The sequence below is a fragment of the Phodopus roborovskii genome, unplaced genomic scaffold (genome assembly GCF_943737965.1).
Source record: "Phodopus roborovskii unplaced genomic scaffold, PHOROB, whole genome shotgun sequence".
In the NCBI taxonomy this organism is placed as follows: domain Eukaryota; kingdom Metazoa; phylum Chordata; class Mammalia; order Rodentia; family Cricetidae; genus Phodopus; species Phodopus roborovskii.
In genome coordinates, this window is record NW_026125278.1 from 13,616,755 (window position 1) to 13,635,488 (window position 18,734).

The 18,734-nt window shown below is 45.0% G+C and overlaps 1 protein-coding gene across 1 annotated transcript in view; it reads left to right on the plus strand.

Moving 5' to 3' along the window:
- Erich3 (glutamate rich 3) overlaps positions 1 to 18,734 on the plus strand; it is a 103,002-nt gene that overhangs the window by 29,028 nt on the left and 55,240 nt on the right. The window contains exons 2-6 of the mRNA XM_051195925.1: positions 5,058 to 5,151; positions 7,666 to 7,791; positions 11,815 to 11,886; positions 13,568 to 13,696; positions 18,230 to 18,388. Of these exons, the coding sequence (XP_051051882.1) occupies positions 5,058 to 5,151; positions 7,666 to 7,791; positions 11,815 to 11,886; positions 13,568 to 13,696; positions 18,230 to 18,388 (580 nt within the window). The remainder of the gene's footprint in view (positions 1 to 5,057; positions 5,152 to 7,665; positions 7,792 to 11,814; positions 11,887 to 13,567; positions 13,697 to 18,229; positions 18,389 to 18,734) is intronic.

Genomic DNA, 18,734 nt, shown 5'->3' on the forward strand with positions numbered 1-18,734 from the left:
CGCAGTAAACAAGGAGCAGTTGGCATCCGTGCCTGCAGGTGTGGAGCTGTAGCGGGCAGAGTTGAAAGCCTTTTGAGGTGCATGCTAGGTGTGTGTGTCCGTCCATTGCCGTCCTTAGCGTTGTTGCAGCACACTCGGCTAAAGCTCCGTGAGGAAGGCAAGGGTTATTCTGGGTCACATGTGGGCAGGGAAAGAGTGACGTCATCAGGGCAGGTGGTGGTCACATGGCACTCACAGCCCGGAAGCAGAGAGATGGATGCTGCTTCTCAGGTTGCGTCATGCTTTGACCTGGTCCCATGGAATGGTGCCACTCAGGTTCAGGGCAGGCTTTTCCTACTTCCATGGACACAATCTAGACACTTTCACAGACAAGCCCAGAGGTCTGTTTCCATGATGACCCTAGATCCCACCAGGTCAGGATGAACACACACAGAGGAAAAGCTAATACTGCATCAGAAGGTGCGCGGAAGCTGGTTGGGAAAAGATTTCCATCTTGCTAGTGAACGTGTGCTCCAGCATTAAGAAGGGTTAGAGCCTATTAACTCCTAATTCTCCGGCAATAAGAAGGGTTAGAACCATTCCAAGCAGCCTCACATGGAAATGAAGAAGCAATCTGAAACTGGACGTAAAACACTCTTGTTGATTGGCAGAGCTCTGGGCTGATCTGTCTTCTACGTTAGTGGGTGTGGAAGTAGAAGGACCTGACTCAGAGGCGGTGGGCCAGGCCACCTGCTCCTGGGACAGGGCTGATATTGGAGGATGACCAAGCTGCAAAGAGCTATCTGATGTGAGGTATCGCTCTTGTCCCCTGTAAAGGTTTGCCACTGCTGTTGATTTAATAAAATGACGATTGTCCAGTAGCCAGGCAGGCAGTATAGTCAGGGCTACTAGACGAGGAGACTTCTGGGAAGAGGAAAGGCAGAGACGCAGTCACCAGCCAGACGCAGAGGAAGCAAGACGAGAGAATGTCTTACTGAGAAAAGGTACCAAGGCGCGTGGCTAAACATAGATAAGAACTGGGAGCTAATTTAAGTTGTAAGAGTTTGTTACTAAGAAGCCTGAGCAATAGGCCAAACAGTTTCTAGTTAATACAAAAAACCCTCTGTGTGTTTATTTGCAACCGAATGGCTACAGGACAGGGCAGGACCGAAACTTCTGTCAATGGCTCTCTACCCCTAGCCCTTCCAGCGTGCAGGGAAAGTGTGCTACAGCCCAGAGAAATGAGCTCATTAGTGTGGCTCAGGAAAAGGTATTACTGCCTTTGGAAGGAGCTCTTAGTACTGATCGACACTGAGTAGTCATCTGGCTTGGGAGGCTTCCATTTTAAGATTTGGGGTAGCTGGCATGTTACTTGTTTCTCATCTCTCAGGCCCCTAAGTGTGCTTTATAATTAATTCGTGTGTGTGTGTGTGTGTGTGTGTGTGTGTGTGTGTGTGTGTGTGTGAACATGCAGACTACACATGCCATAGCACAAATGTGGAGGTCAGAGGACAACTCCCAGGAGTCCTCTCCTGTCACCTCATGCGATCTTGAATTCAAACTTGGTCGTCAAGCCTGTGTGTAAGTAGCTGTATCCACTGAACCAAACCACCAAAGATATTCCTCAGCACTCTTGATATGGAGGTGGAGGGCAAATGTGAGTTCACTTAACACATGTGGACTGTGTGTGTGTGCACATGCCTGTGCATGTGTGTACATGTGTGTGCATCTCTGGCTGGCTTGGGACTCCTGAGCACAGTATCTGTGACATCCCTGCACCCACTCTTACAGAATGATCTAAAAAATATCAGGAATCTCAATAAATGTAGGTGGCTATTGGTGATTACTGTGTCTTTCCTTTGCTTGGGATTTTTATGGGGCATTAGGAATCGCCGAGTCTTGTTTCTAAAGATCCTGGTTTTCATGCCCTGCCTGGTGGGAGGTGATGGTTGCAGGGTGTGCACTGAAAAGCTGCAGCTGGGTAAGCAGTTACTCCAGTCACTCCGCCCTGGCTCTGAAGGAAGAGGGTGTGCATGGAGGGGGGAGGAAGCCAGTCAAACACAAGCTTTGTCCCCTCAGGTTCTGGAGAGTGGACCTTCCCCACCAGAAACTGGAGTGACTGGCCTGGACCATGATTGGTGGGCTCTGTGTGAATGGCTTGGCCTTGGGGTCAGTGATAGACAGTGAGCAAGGAAATCTCAGGCCAGCAACAGTGTCAACCAGGAAAGTCACATTCGACAGCTGAAGCATTCATGGGGGAAGTACTCCAGTCACCAGGCCCAGGTCAGGTAACCTTATCTGACCCAATACAGAAAATAAAATTAGAAAATTTATCCTGAATCCAGAAAAAACAGGGCTCTGCTAACCCATGTCTGTGGCTGGACTGATGTAGAGAGCTGGTGTTTTCATCTACAAAGTTCGTTCTGCAGAACCAAGATAAAAGTATAAAGGATATACATGCACTCACAAGTGTGTGCACACACACGTGCATACACACATGTGCACGCACACGTGCATACATACATGTGCACACACATGTGCACACAGACTGGAACCATTTCCCCAGAAAATGAGGCTTGATGATCAGAACAAGGCAGATATTGTTAAAGATCTATTGGAAGTTGACCATCACACTAGATGTATATCATTTACTTAATATGATTCTCATTATAGACTAATTTATTAATTTATGGTTCCACCTTAAAGACAAACTTATTCATTGTCTGAAAAAGCAATCACTAATGTTGAGTGATCCGGCGTGATACATCTGCCAAGTTACAACTGTTTGTGTGACATGTAATGCCAGTGGACAAATGAGTTATTTTACAAATAAAATCTCAACCAGGACCTGCATTTTTCCTCTAAATCAGAATGCAAAGAAAGCAGATGAGTATAACAGTTTCCAGCTTGCTCTCCTTCAGCCTCAGAGGGACTGGCGAGGGGAGGCATCACACATTCACATCCCTCCAGCCTCTGTGGACTGGAGTGGGGAACCACGCACACATGTTCCTCTGGAAGGAGCTGAGAGAACAGAGGAGGATTATAATTGGGTGATACCAAAGTTGACTGGGCATTGCTATTAGAACCTAAATATTTTAAAAGCTACAGAGCCCAAATCAAAAGAAGGGCTATTTTGTTCATCAATAATGGGGCTGAGGTCCTTGTCTTCCCAACTTTTTTTTAACCTCATTTCATTTAATCAGGGTTTCAACACCTCTACCTATTCCAAAAGTATTGATTTTTATTTTTTTTTAAGCTTGGATCCCCAAGATAGACAAAAGACTGCACATGAATTCCCTGTAATGATTTGTCTTAAGAATCCTCGAACTGTGCAGTCATGATTGTTAGGCCTGAGAGGCACCTGCTCACCTTTTGGAAATGAAGAAATGAAAAGAGACTCTGAGATTCAGAAAGGGTAAGGGATAGAAGGCTGACCTTTCAGAGACAGAAAACCTTTGATGAACTGTAGGACACCAAGACAGTTCATTTAAAAGATGTCTTTAAAGCCTCATCTGGGGCTGGTTTTGTCTGTGCCTCCATGAGACTCATTCTTGGGTTGTCTTTTTACATAAACCCTGGGGAAATAATGGTTTCTGCGCCGTTGCTCTTGTCTGTAGCCTTCGTGTGGTACCTTGGCTTTGCTACTGCTTTTCAGTCTCTTTTGTCGACAAAATTAAACTTCCTGACCATTTGGGCAGCATGGAACTTTCCTTCGAAGGGTTGTTAAGGAGAAAAGAGACAGGGAAAGGTCACCCATTTAATCTCCACATAATTAAGTTCTTGAAAACAGCCAAATAAAATTGTTGCTAGCATCCTCTCCAGACCGTAAGAAGAGTGAGTCCCCTACTCTAGACTCAGAAGGAGCTAAAATCCAGCTGTTGTCATCAAGAGTTTGGGATGCAAATCTTTGTTGCAGTGTACGAAATTTTTTAGGACTGAGCTGTGGTGAGGCTCGCTTGCTGTGCACATACACATATAAATGTCTTCATGTGCATACATGTATGAATGTGAACATTTTAATATGGTGCTTAATAACTAGGTTAAAAGAGTCATTTCCTTGAGGAGTTGTGGATTGGGGTGGGAACAGGGGTAGGGTTGTGGCTGACTAGGAGAGGAAGGAGGGGAAACAGGATGTAAAAGTCAATAAATACATTTTTAAAAAGAGTAGTTTTTAGTTTGTTACCCTAAATCATAGACTTATCATAAGCATGTATTAAGGTGTAGTAATACATAACCAAGAGTTCAGCTCGTTCTAAGTTGAGGGAGCCTTGTTGTATAGGTCAGGCCTATAACTGAAATCCTCCTACTTCTGTGTCTCAAGGAGAGTATTAGGATTTTAGATGTGTGTCACTACATCTGACTTCCTTTAAGTTTTAAAATAAAACAACAATATAAGATAACCTATATAAAAGGTTTTTGTGATAGATACTGGATTAATGAAATTGTCTAGGTAACTATAAGTCAACAAATCAAAACTGGTAAGCTAAACGTTAGGACTTCATGTCAATAAGTAATGAAGTAAGAAAATACGGTCTTAATTTTCTCAGCACATTACTGCTTGGGATCACAACAGACAACATCAGACAGGGTGTTGAGAATCGCAGGGTGTACCGGGGCTTCAGAGCCTTGTGGGACGAGAAGCGTATGGAGCGGTTTCCTTGATGTGAAGCAAGGTTCACGTGGACTTCAGGGGCACACCAGGGACATGTGTGCATCACAGTCCACTGCTGACTGACAGATGCAGGCTCGTCCACAGGAGAGGCCCAGGCTTGCTAAAGAAGTTGTTTCTTTCCTGCCACATCCCATGAATAACTTCTTTCTGGGGTGGCTTCGTCTCCAAAGACTGCAGGCACATTTCTGTCTTTGGGCCTTTCACCAACATTTAACCATTAATTTCTGGCTTTCAACTTTGTCTAACTCAGACTGAGATCCTTAGTGTCTCTTATCACAAGACTGGGAACAAACAGGCTCTCAGCTGTTAAACTTGTCTACAAATGTGTGGCAGAGTGTTGCTAAGAATGGCCTTGGTTATCAAGCAACTCTGGTAAGATGTTAATGGCTTCTCTTCTTTCTTTCAGATTACTTGCCACATATAATAGCCTCACAGATAAACACCTGGCTGGGTATTTTAACAATACCAGGATCAGGCGGCACCTGCTAAGTTCCGGGCTGGTAAGACGGCTTTGACTTCTGTCTGCCTTCTTGTTCAATGAAGTCTGAAAGCTTCCTACCTTTCTTCAGATTTCCACTGGGGTTGTGACATCTTTCTCTCCATAGTAATTCAGAAAAAAGAATTTACTTCCGTTTAAACTTCTGGTTTATTTATTCGGGGATCTTTCTAAACAAGTGGAGAGAGGTTACAATGGCTACTAAGGAAACATAAATTTTTGAAGAGAAGTCCCTGAGAGATTTCAACACCATAGTTGATTTGCTTATTTACACATTTATTCAGCGCACATTCTGTGAACCAGACCCTGTTAAAGAGCGAGGGCAGAGAAGACCTTATTGTTTCCAGAAAAATATTGTTTTTAATACAGAATATCGTGTGGCAAACACAGTTTGCTTCCTCTCGTGTGTGTGTGTGTGTGTGTGTGTGTGTATGTGTGTGTGTCTGTATGTGTATGTGTGTGAGTGTGTGTGTATGTGTGTGTGTTTTAACTTTAATTTCCCCATGATGGTTTATTGATACCTCAGCTCCTTCCATCGGCTTCAAACCCATTCTCCCCACACAATTTCCTTTCCTTTAAATGTGTACAAGTTGGAAAATCTATCTCAAAAAAACCCTATGGTTTTCCTTTGAAAGAAAAGGGGTGTGGTTCTCCACAGCATTTCTGTTTACTTTCCGAAAGTACAGTGTTGTCTTGGTGTCGAAAGATCCATGGTATTGTGTTTCTGATTGCTGTTTGTATGCTTGTCACTAGCTGGGTGGAACTGGATGGAGATAGTTCTTCTCAGCCTCCTGGGGCTTTATTACCAGAAGGGTCAGCTGAAACCCGGCTCTGCCCGGAACAAGACAACCGCTCACACACCTTGCAGCCCAGCTTCCTCAATTGTGAAATGAAGACAATGATGCCCTGCCCTGGGGATGGCCATTACTGTTAGGAACCTGCAACAAGTCACCCTCTAATCACTCTGTGACTAGGAACACTGCACATCACGATACTCATTGGGCAAGACATAGTGTCTATTTAACACCATCCCCAAACACTTAAGGAACACTTGTTTAAAAGCCTGGTAACTCAGATAAGGAAGGCATGGCTCTTTCTTTAGATTAAGGGATCCAGCAATGGCTCAGCAGCCTGAAGTTTCACATGGAAATTTTTTAAACATGTAAGTGTGAAGCAGGAAGCCCCAGACCTGTGGGGTTTGTTACTTCTCAACCCCTCTAGGAGATCCATATCCACCTCACTCAAGTTTAAGTACTGTAGGAGCTTCCTGTCTGGCTGGGGAGAGCTTACATAATCCCAGGGAAGAGATAACAATGACATACATATGCCAGCTGCCACTCTGGAACAGGATAAGAGCCAGGGCGGCCTAACATTAGACACTCACTTCCCAGGGAGGTGAGATCCTACATTCTAGACTGTAAGTGGGTTATCTGAAGAACTGTGTCACAACAGTAATGTAAAAAAAGATAGCTAAAAAGTGAGAAAGGCCGTTAAAAATATGAATGTGGGGACTGGAAAGAGGGCCCCATGGCTAAGAGCACGAACCTGAGCTCTGTTCCCAGCACTCACACCAAGCAGCTCACAGCTCCAGGACATCCAAAACCTGAGGCCTCCACAGCTACCCACGCTCGCATGCACACAGGCACACACAGACACATACGCAGACATGGAACTACATGCATTGGAACTTAAGAGGAACAGGGGTTGGGGAGTGAGAAGAAAAGAAACAGCAGGGAGGGTAGCGGCCTCTTTTACAGGGGAAACCAGAAGACAGCAGCAGGTATTCTCAAAGAGTCCAAGGAAGCCAAGAGTGAGGAGGGCAAAATCGCCAGCTCCTCCGGGGACAAGCGCACAGCAATCCCCGCTGTGACCGATATCCAAAACTGGCTACTCACGTAAACCATATGTAAACCATAAAATTCTGAATCATAGCAAATTAAGTTACATCCTGGCCTGGAAAGTGCAGGAAGCAAACGAAGTAATGAAGCCAATTATTTCCGGAGACAAGCCCAAGGCTCTCTCCACTGTTCGCCTGTCTGCCTGCCTGCCTTGCCCCCGCTGGGGTTTCCTGCTAGCTGCAGTCTGCCTCACCACTGGAAGGTGCTCCTCCAGTCCCTCCCCAAGCTACTTTCAGGAGCTTGAAAAGAACACCTGGGTTTCATCCGTCACTGGGAAATTGTTACTCTAATGAACACCTTGTTCCAAACGTCAAGTGTACCACCTGTGTGTGTGTTTTCACGCTGACAGGTACGAGGGGCCTTCCTCTCCCCTTTCTGCCTGATGAAATATTCATTAAAAATGGAAGTTCATTAGGGACGATGGTATTCTCCCTTAGGCTTTGTAAAGACCAGTTTCCTCTCTCTCTCTCTCTCTCTCTCTCTCTCTCTCTCTCTCTCTCTCTTCTCCCCTCCTCCCTCCATCCACTGTCTTTTTTGGTACCTAACGGCACATTTTTCCCTATGTTGTATTTCCATGTGCGTTTTATCTATCCACTCACCTATTTATCTATTCACCACAGATCACAAGAAGCGGGAGGATACTTTCTGAAAAGGAATACAAAGTAAACACTATGAAGCAGGACCAGCAAAAATACATCCGAGATTGCTTAGCCCAGGCCATCTTCCACAAGGTCCTGGACATGGAGGTACGGGCATTTCTTACCCTCTCTTTACGACAGACCTGTTCACTCTTCAACAACGACCAATGATTGGAGAATTCTCCCTAAACTTCATTGAAAAGGGAAATGGACCAAAAAGAATTGGAAGACGCTGTCTGACTTCCTAAGTAGCCAGGAGCCCACAGACCCAAGTTTTCCTCCTTTATAGTTGAGAAGAAATATGGACATGATTATAAAGTTTGTGATATTTAATTTTCTAAATGTAGATTCCTTTAATCCACAATGGCTACCCAGCCCTTACCATCTGTACCTTAATTTCCATTCCCTAAAAAAAAAAAAAAAGTGACATCTGTTTAAATATCAGTAATCCCACTGCCATGAATTATCTCGGATCTGTTATTCTTTTAAGGGCCCGTAGCTCAGCCGTATGTTAAGTTTCACGGAATAGGCATTGAAACATCTGCTGTCCCTTCTACTTTAGGACACGTTGGTCAGCACAATTTACAGCCTGAGCATCAACACCTTCTGTGGACTCTGACATTTGCACTTTTTGTGGGCAATGTAGCTCACCTGAGGAATTATTGCAGCCTTTGCTCCAAAATACTGTAGTTTCAATTGTCCAGCACCATTCCAGTCTCTGAAAAAAGGGTGCGGCTCTTGGCTCCGTCACACACCAGTAACCAGAGAGGCTGGCTTGGAGAGCTCCTGACCTGTGGGTGCACTGATGTTTATGAACAAATGTAGGGCTATCAGTAGACCAGCAACAATTTAGTAGCAGTGAAAATATTTATTATTATACTGACATCAATATTCACTTAAGATCTTTATTGCACATGTGCAGTTTCTGCTGACTTAGGAACTCATTTTTTTTTTTTTTTTAATTTTGCTCATGTCCACAAATTACACAGACTCATTGTTGACCGCCCCAAATTTGCTGATTACAAACGTACCTGTGGGAATGGTACAATTCTGCAAAAAAGAAAAGAATATGGCCTTAAATTAACCCCTACCTAGTTTCTAACGTTAGGAGTACTGTGTTCAGAGTTGGCCCAGGTCTTTAGAGTTTGCTGACATGACACCATTAAGCCTCATGTGTTAACAACATATATGTATAAAGAATGTAAAATTTGGGCCCTCTCTAGTCTGAAACATGGGGCCAGGAGGATCGTTCCAAGGGTGAGAGCACGCACTATACAAGTCGAAAGACCGGAGTCTGAGTTTAAGTCTTCAGCACCTGTGTGAAAAGCCATGCGTGTCATGCCCACACCTTTAACCCTGTACCGGAGAAGGAAATACTGCTGTCTCTTCCTGGCTGCCAGCCCAGTACCAGGCTGAGTGAGAGACCCCGTCCTGAGGGATAGAGCAGTTCGCCCAGTCATGCAGCTAGAGCCAGTGGTCTCTGCATGAACACCCAAGGCACTCAGTCACATATTCCACAGCACAAAACCACACGCACGAACACCTAACGCACTCAATGAAAATGCTTTGCGTTCCACACGCACAAACCCACATGCAGTTAAAAAACAAAAAGAAATATGAGATGCTCCAAACTTGAAAATATTGTAAGTTTGGTGCTCATGCTTAAAGGTTTCAGCATTCGGAGGAACCTGAATGTTCAGCTTAGGGTTGTTTAATCGGCCAGGTCTGGAGATATCTATAAATCAGAAAAAGAGTGAAACCAATTTAGCTTCTCGCCATGTTTCAGAAGACCCATGCAAACTGTTAATATACTAGGGCAACCAGTATTGTTCCCACGTTGCTATAGAGCTTCTCATTTAATGGATACAGTCCCAGTTCTTCCTGACACAGTAGCAGACTCACCGTGTGCCCAGATGGGACCCTGCTCTGTGGCTGCAACATGGCTCATTGCTATTGCACAGAAGAGGGAAGTGGCGATCGAAGCCAATCCTGCAAAGGAGGGGGTCCCCCTGTGGCCAGGAGAGCAAGGTGCAGGGAGGTGCTGCTGCTGTAAAGCACACCTGGAGGAGTAAGTCAGGGGCCCAGGAGAGGAGTTCCACAGGAGGAGGACAGTCATATGCAGAATACCTCCAATGGAAAGGAAGCCCAAAGACTGCACGGCACAGGGGGCGGTTTGGCAGGACGCCACATTATCTGATAAGTTGGAGCTTTGCTTCGGAAAGTCTTGAATTCCCAAGGCAGGTTGCTGCGGTGGAGGTGATGAGGCGGTGAGATGTTGTTTTCCAGCAGGGGAGTGAAATAAATGAGCAGAGTTGTTTGAGATGCTGCTGCTGGAGATGTGGAGGATGGGTTAATGGGCTGGAAAAGATTGGAGGTGGGAGGTCAATGAGGAATCTGTTGCCAAAGGGTGCGGCTAGCAGCTGCGGAGAGTGTGGGGCAGGCGGCTATCGAGGACAAAACCGTGGAGAAGAGCGACTGTCTCCGAAGCAGGGGAGGTGGAGAGAACTTCAGGGATTGAATGAGGGGCGCAGAGGGAGGGAGGGACAGGTGCGAGGGACCAGAAGCCTATCGCCTGTGACACACAGTCCTGCTAGGCTGCTGTCCTGGAGGAGACCAAGGTCTCACAAGCTCACAGGCGCAGAATGGCTGCAGTGGTGAGTGGACCCAGGAAGCAAAGGGATCGGGAGGAAGAGGTGTCAACCAGGATGAAGAGGAGCCTGGCTCCCCACTGGAGAGTTGGGGATACGCGGACCTTGGGAACAGGCTGGTAGCAAATTCAAGAAAGTGTGTTGCTGGGTGGATAAAGGCTCAGAACAGACGGGAGAGGGACAAGACGTGTCAAGAGATGACGGTAACACCCAGGATGGTGATGATTGAACCAGCAGGGACCAAGGCCAGAGAAAAGGGTCTCCCCAAAGGAACAGTGAACGACAGCAAGAAAGACCATGGACTGATTTCTAGTCCAATTGGAAGAAGATGCTTTTTATATGAGGTATATTTTTAAATCACCAACTATTATATTAAAATAATTAGAAAACAGAGGGAGAATCATAAAGTGAAATAATTACATTTAAAGTTTCTGCTTTCAGAGATGACTACTATCAATGTACATTTCTTTTTCGTATCTTCTAGTTGTAGTTATGCAGCAATAAAATCAGGATATGGCCAAGTGTGGCAGCATACGCCTGTAGTATCAATACTCAGGAGGCCTAGGCAGGAGGATGGACACAATTGCGAAGCCAGTGTGGACAATATAGCAAGTGTCATCCTAAGCTATAGTCCAAGAGCCTCAAATCAAATCAAAACAAACAATTTCATGAAACACAGTGGAATGTGAGCCGTGGCTCAGACATTAGAACCCCTGGCTGCCTTTGCAGAGGACAAGAATTCAGCTCCCAGCACAGAACTGCCTGGAATTACAGCCCCACATGTCCACAGACATAAAATAATCTTTCCTCCTCCTCACCCCCACAGAACAGCATGACACGTTGTGATGGGGACTTGGGCTTGAGGCAATCAAACAGGAAACAGGAAGTGAGACCAGGGCACAAAGCCGTGAATCTGCCTCAGGGTCCTTGGGAACTAGAAATACTGGAAAGCACCTCCCACTGCTGGGATCCTCTCAAGACACTGATTCTTCCAGTTACAAGACATTATGCCATTGGGCACCTTGCTTCCTCCTGCTATTTTCATCTTCCGTTATAAAGGAGAAATCAAAATCTTTAGGAACCTTATTCTAATGATCACGTTCTGTTCCAGCACACGGATGCGCCAAACGTTCAACCACCTCTTTAAATTTCATACCACTGTTTCTTCAGAGAAATTGAGGGGAGGGGCCGCTATCAGGCAGTATCATTTTGTGCAAAACACTTAGGAGTCATTACTCGGTTTTCCTCTTCAGATTAGGAGTGAAGTTTCTGGTTAAAGGGCATGGATCCTTTTAGCTGAGATGTGTTTGTAATTGGCTTTCCCAGAGTGGTGGCAATTGATATTCCCACCTGCACACTTAGGCAGGTGGTTCTTCTCCATCTAAATGGCAAGAGGGGTTATTGAGGATAAAACTACTTCTGTCGGGATTATTTTCCTCTAAAATATTCTTGGCTCTAACTAGGATGGTTCTGTCTTCTACAGCGCTACCACCAGCTTGAAATAAAAAGGAAACTGGACACCTTAGCTAGGAAAGAGCGGATTCAGAGGTTGAAGGTAAAACTCGTTGCCTTTTAATAACATTTAATGATTCCCACCCCCAGGTAGTTGTTATTGAGCGTCTAGAGGCACCTACTTTTGGACAGCACACATAACTGAGAGGTCAAGCGAGTGGTTCTACTGAGCTTGGATCTTATCTGTTACCCATATGGACGCTGATAAAAGCAGGCCCTGCTCCTGAGAAATGCTTTTTAACAATGCAAAAACTTTCCAAGACAAAATTAAAGACAGCCAAATTTGAAACCTTGCTTTTGTTTTTTTAAAAATGTTTTATTTGTGTGTGTGTGTGTGTGTGTGTGTGTGTGTGTGTGTGTATGAGAGAGAGAGAGACCATTACCATCTCTTTATTTTCTTAAGAAAATGTTCCAGTATGAAGGAAAAAAAAACATTGGAAGAATTACACGATCACACATTTTCATTCGAATGTCACCCGTGAACACTATGGTGGGAATGAGCTTCCTTTGTAAAAGCAGGCACGATCAGATCTAAGACGCTTTGTGCTGGGTATTTTTAAACCCACGGGTGCTCCCTATTTTTGTTCTTTGCAGTGAACTTATGAAATACATCAATTTGAATCAGGAGATGAGAGATTCAATTAGGCATGTTTCAGTTTCGGATGGCAGATTTGTTTGATTTCTTAAGCTATTTGAAATCGTGAGCTGTTTGTTCTTAATTTTCTGTGGTATTACAAATGCAGAAAGTAAAACACATTTCACAACCTGATTAAGTATTTGCAAAGTGTTCTTAGGGCAACCTGTCCTGCAAGACTAGAATTTTCCTATCTGGGTGCATGGGCTCAAATTTATTTTATTGGGGTCAAATGCTAATCTTGTTATTAAAGTGTTGAATGGCAGGACATAGGTCCTTTCTTAGGGATCAGGAGAACTTAGGTGCAGAGGCTTCGGGTTCATTCAGCTAGGCTGGCCATGCCTTGCATTGTGGACAGTTAACGGGTTCTGTAATCTGCCGAAATGTGGATGCTATCCTGAAGCAGGGTGGGCTGCATGTCTTCCATTCATTTGTCCTGTGCAATGGCAGATGAGGGAGGGACCTTAGGTAAATGGGAAGACTAGGCCATTGGCACTCTGATTCCTCTCATCTGATGCCTCTGCTGGGATTGTCAAAGCTCATTGCCTATTTGCAATCAGCAAAGGCGTGTTTTAGGTCCCCTCGTTATATTTAATAGGCAAACTGTTGCTTCAGGGCATTATTGAATTATTTTCACTTAAAAAATTCCATCCTTTCTGGCGGTCTCTAGCGGTCAGAGTGGGGAAATACAGTGGTCTGCTAAATATTATCATTGAAGGGGAGGGCCGTTGTTGAGACAGGGTTTCTCTGTGTAGCCCTGTCTGTCCTGGAACTGGCTCTGTAGACCAGGCTGGTCTCACAGCGATCCACCTGCCTCTGCCTCCCACGTGCTGGGATTAAAGGAGCATGCCACCAACACCTGGCTCAGAGTGACTCCTCTGTCTGCAGCTAGAAAAGACTCTATTTTCTGACACTCAGTACCACACACAAACCCCACCATAGCCATTAGAGCCTTGCCAACATCCTTGTCAGGACACCGAGAAGCATTCTTAGTGGAGAGGGCTTTGATCTCACAATATGAATGTGTGTCAGGTGCTAAGCTAACCCGACCATCTATACATCAACTTCACAAATTTCCTTCTCATTACAGAGAGAACACACGAGACGGTTTATTGAAGATAACATGCCCATTCTGACTCCCCATCCTCCAGCTGGCCCAAAGACGAACCGTGGCTATAGCGTTCTGGCTGAGGAAGGACGTTCTAGTCCATTAACACTGGTGAGCCCTATTAAGCACTCTGTCCCAGCTAATTAATTTATGATTTGTCATTAATCTCTGAAAGTAGACTCTCTGGGAAGCATGTCTGCACAACCCTAAAGACTTGAAAACACAGTCAAAGGAACAGTTGGAAGCCACAGACTCATAACTGTTCAAGTCTCCATTAACAGTACCCCCTCCGGTCAAAATCCCTCTACATGCAGCTGTCACATTAGCTTCTTGAGTGGAGATCACTTATGCTCACATACACACCCACATCTCTCCTCCATCTCTGTACCCCTGCTCCACTATTTCACCTACAGAAGAGATCTAATGCTACCTGCTATCTACAGTGACTTCAACTCGTCTGTCTCAGTATTGACCCTTCAGCGCTCAGCAACGCGGCAGAAGGTGTCATACATGCTCTGTATTTTCTGACGTCTGGGTATTTTATCCTTGCTATTCTGTTATCTGTACAAATTCAGCAGTGCCATGCTGTGTGCTGGTGACATTCTACCGTTTCAGTTTATCAAAAGGATGCTCTTCTACGTTGAGATAATTAAATGTACTGAAATCCCATTTGAAGAAATCATACACTGATATCTTATCCCAGCATGATTTGTCTGCTGCCCAGAGGTAATACTTGCTGAAGGAGATCACGGTTCTTCAAAACAATACAGACTCGGGAAAGGTTTAAAAAGGGTTTGTTGGGTGTGGGTGGTTGAAGGGGGGTAAACTCCCCACGACATCTTTATTCTTGGTTGTCGTGACTGCATGCTTTTCCTTGTAATGTCGGATCACTTTTATTCCTGTTGCACAATATTTGTGGAGAAATTATAAAGCTTTCACAGACTGTCGAGAAAGGCTGTCTGTCTCCTTAGAATTAAGCTTCAGCATTCTACAAAAGGTGATCATGTCTTGACCTGTCCTGGGTGAACAGACCAAGTCTCGATATGCCTCGGGTCTCTCTGGACTCTTTTTCCTCTTCTGGGTCTGATTGGAATGTGTGTGTGTGTGTGTGTGTGTGTGCGCGCGCGCACGCATGCGTGCGCACAAATGTCTTTGTTGGACAGCAATCCATTGCCTCTCCCAAGCTTTCCCCAGAAGAAACTAAGGAAATAGTTGTGTTTTCTGTCCTCCACCTGGTTCAGAAAGAAAACCCCCTTTAAGGGTTTCTTTTCATTTTTCCAGATGAACCCCCTCAGGAGATAGTCTGAGGTTCATGGTACACGAGTGAGGAGGGAATCCTTTAAAAACAGAGGCCACACTGTTAGCAGCCGGGCACTTGATCACACACTGTGTGTCCTGTGCACCTTACTGGAGAGCTACTGTGATCTGTAGGTGAATTTCTTGCTTTACAGAAATTCCAGTCTCTCTTTGGTCTGTCCATCCTCTCCTGGGCATATCCCTTCTCGGTTTCAGCCCCGACTGCTACCAATAGCCCTAGATGGAGACAGAGACGGGAAGCCTTGTGGGATGTTGTCTCCATTTTCCTCCAGCTTCTCAAGGAAGCCGGAAGCACGTGCCTCCACACTTTATTGCTAGTTGCACTAAATTTTCTGACCCAGTGCAAGTGTTTAGCTGTGCCATCTTCATTAAAACCAAGGCGTGTCATCTCAACTGATTCCGCACAGCTTTGGGGAATCCCCCCCCCCCCGGGTCCTCCTGAGAATTAGCAAAGCTCAGCTAAGCTGAGTAATTGCCAGGTAGCCAATTCCAGCGCACATTTTGGTGTGGCGTTGAGCAGGTGAAGACAGTGCCATATTTATTACAGGAAAATATATTCACACATTGCAAAACATGGCAAACTTAAGGTAGCCTGTGACACCAATGACAGGAGTTTGGGGCACACAGCTGTTAGTTAATGGGACAGATCTGTCTTTGGAGATGAATGTGAACAGTTGAGCATTTCACTGCCACATCCATCTAACCAGGTGACATTTGGATGCAAATGCACAGCGGTAAAATTAAGAGCACATCCACCAGCCGATGGTGCTCTGGTTTGCAGTAACCAGCTCCCCTGGATTTCTGTACAAGATTTCTCATGTTTGGGATCATTGCACAAGAGACACTAAACAGCATATATGTACGGGTCTAGCAGAGTCGCAAGAGTTTCTTACTCAGAAGCGTACAGTCTAATTTCTGTGTGTGGGTTTTAAGATCTCTCTCTAAGGTTCATCTCTTGTTTTCTCTGACCTCTTATCTGTTACTTCAGTTGGTCTGTGTGTGTTTGTTGAGGCTCAGGTTGGTGGAAACCTGACTTCCCTTGTTACTGAGACAAAATACCTTTGAGAGATGACTGAGATAGAAGGAGCTCATGTGACTTGTAGCCTGAGGATACAGAGTCCGTCGGGGTGGAGAGGACGCGGAAGCAGGTGGAGGGAACATGCAACAGGAGGCAGAGAAAGGGAGAGAAGCAGGGTGTTTCTCTGAGCAGCACGACCTGCCTGCCCTTCAGGGAAGCTCTTCAGGCCAGCCTTCACCCACCAATGGCTTCACATGCCCCTGAAAGAGCAGCTCCAGTTTTGGACCGGGTGGGAGGCAGGTTCACACTCTAACCATAAGCGATCTAAGTAACAATGGCTTAACTATGGGGGTTCATCCCCACCCCAGTACAGGCATGAGTCTCAGGTGACTCTATGAAGTCATCAGACACCTGGATCCCTCTGTGTTACTCATCCACCAACCTGGGGTGCCTGCTTCATCCACAGCAGCCAGGGCTGCGTATCACCATGTGGATGCTCCGGACTGAGGGAAGGGGTCAGCGGGAAAGTAAGCACATGCTTTCCTTCTCTGAGGGTGAACGGCTAGTGTGTTGGGTCTCTTTACTGGTTCACCTTTCGTTTATAAGCAAATCTCTGGTGATCTTCTTTGGTCTTGGCTCAGAGCCAGCTCTTACTTGGGTTTTCCGATCACCATTGCCTGGTCATTTGGATGAAATTTTTAACTGCGTCTGTGAGAACTTAGTTTTCCTTGGCCCTCTTGGTTAACTATAAACATTCTAGGGACACATCATTCTGGCATCAATCAGTCTGATTGACTAATGGATCTTGGGATGTTAAATATTACTTTCTATCTCCTTACTTGGCCTGAGGCAGAGATTCAATATGTGCCTACTGTTGAGAAATCAGAAGCTTAGCCGTGTGTCCACACATGCTTCTCAAGATGCTGTGAGAACGAGGGATTGGTAGTAGTCTCTGGCTGCCTGATTTTTAATGTGTTTATTTATACATACTTTCACAGAACAGAATATTTGTGGCCCATCATCCTTTAGAGTCAATGTACAAAATTCTGTTCATGAATCATTTATATACTGCCCTTCTCATACCCCTTTGCCCAAATATGCACGGCCTATTCTTGGCATGTTTTCTACTGCCTTACTATAATAGGACAACTGGGCCAAAAGCTTTGTGCTTCCCCACATCTGACGCATTGCTAATCTTTATACAAAACTTACAATATTCTTTTGATGCCCCCAAAAGGTACTTAGAATGTTCCACGCTGGCAGCTTTTGTATTCACTGCAGTACATTCTTGATTGGAAAGAGTCTCTGTTGGGGGCTCAGCAGGAAACAGATGGCTCATACAAATAGAGTAATTAGGAAGTTGTTTAATAAAGAAACTATTTAGGAAGATACAGCAGGGCAAAGTGAAACCAACCAGGGATGGTAAGCCCACTGAGGCCAACAGCCCTGGAAACCACAGCCCCTGTATTGAAGGGGGCTTGGGAGGGATTGGGTGTAAAGGCTTCTGCGCAGAAGCATAACACTCAGGTGTTAGGAACCATTTCTACCCTGCAGGGATGGTGGGACCTCCATGCCACCCTCCCATCTCTGATGTGATTCCTCTCTGGTAGACGGCAGTCCTGAGGTTGGTTGTCCCAGAGCTCCACAGACAGGCAGAGGAGGTGGACAGGACACCTAAAAGAACCAATGGAAGATACTCAGCGTGGAAGCATTCGTTTTTATATAGTGCATCCCGGGGCTGGCAGCTATGCTTTCTCGTCTTGTTTTCTTACATTTCTAGGAAGCAGCTGAAGACACGTAATTGGTGGCACATTATAGCCAAGCACCTGCCTTTCCTGTTGTCTGCTTTTACTTTGGGTGCCAACCTTGCAGCGTAATGAATTCAGAGTAGATTGTATATTGAAAACATTGAGACTGAAATGAGTCTGTTCCAATAATACCATCCCCGATCTCTACAGTAGGAACATTATTCAACTCAACATTTAATTGAGCAAAGCCCTCCTTTGCACAAATGCAGTACTGTCAAGAGTTAGGAGCAAGAATATGGGACTATAATAGAGGCCATCTCTTTTGTCTACAAGACTCCGTCCCTGTGATACTTGGTTATGTACAGGACTTCAACACCATATGTTTTAACAAATACTTTGGGTCAGAAGGGTGTGTATAATGGAAGGATATAATTAAAGTTTAATCTGTTCAGTAAAAAAGGCACCATTAATTACTCTGGGCAATTTGTTGGGTTATTAATTGGTTCTGGAAACGTGTCAAGATACTAATTTAAATGGAACTTTTCCCTCTTAATTGTCTAGACAGCCTCTCGACCATATACTGCCCCTGGAAATATGCAGCCTCCGATTCGATTGCAGCCTCTTCTCACTAATTGTGCAACGAGAAATGTTTCGAAGATAACTTCAGGGTCCAAACCCAAAACCTTATTGCTGGAAAGTGAAGCTCCATTTCCTATTGGGGTAAATGCTATTTTCTTTAAGAAATATACTTCTTTAATTTGTTGGTTAAAATCTTGTCCTATCAAAGTTTTAAAGGTACCTGTTCAGTTCATCCACAAAGGGGAACTTATTCTGTACATTCATTAAGCACTTACTGTATACTTCAGATGAACACTATCTTTCCGGGACCAGAAGACCTGTTTATGTAATTAAACAGAATCTTTAAGGGGCGGATTTGTATTGATGTGCAGTGAGTGCTCACTATGAGAAAGCAAAGAAGTTTTTTCACAGCCACAAACGGCTGTCCTCAGAAGTGGCCCTCTGTGGAGAACACAGGAGAACCAGACCATGGGACTCTGCATGGCTG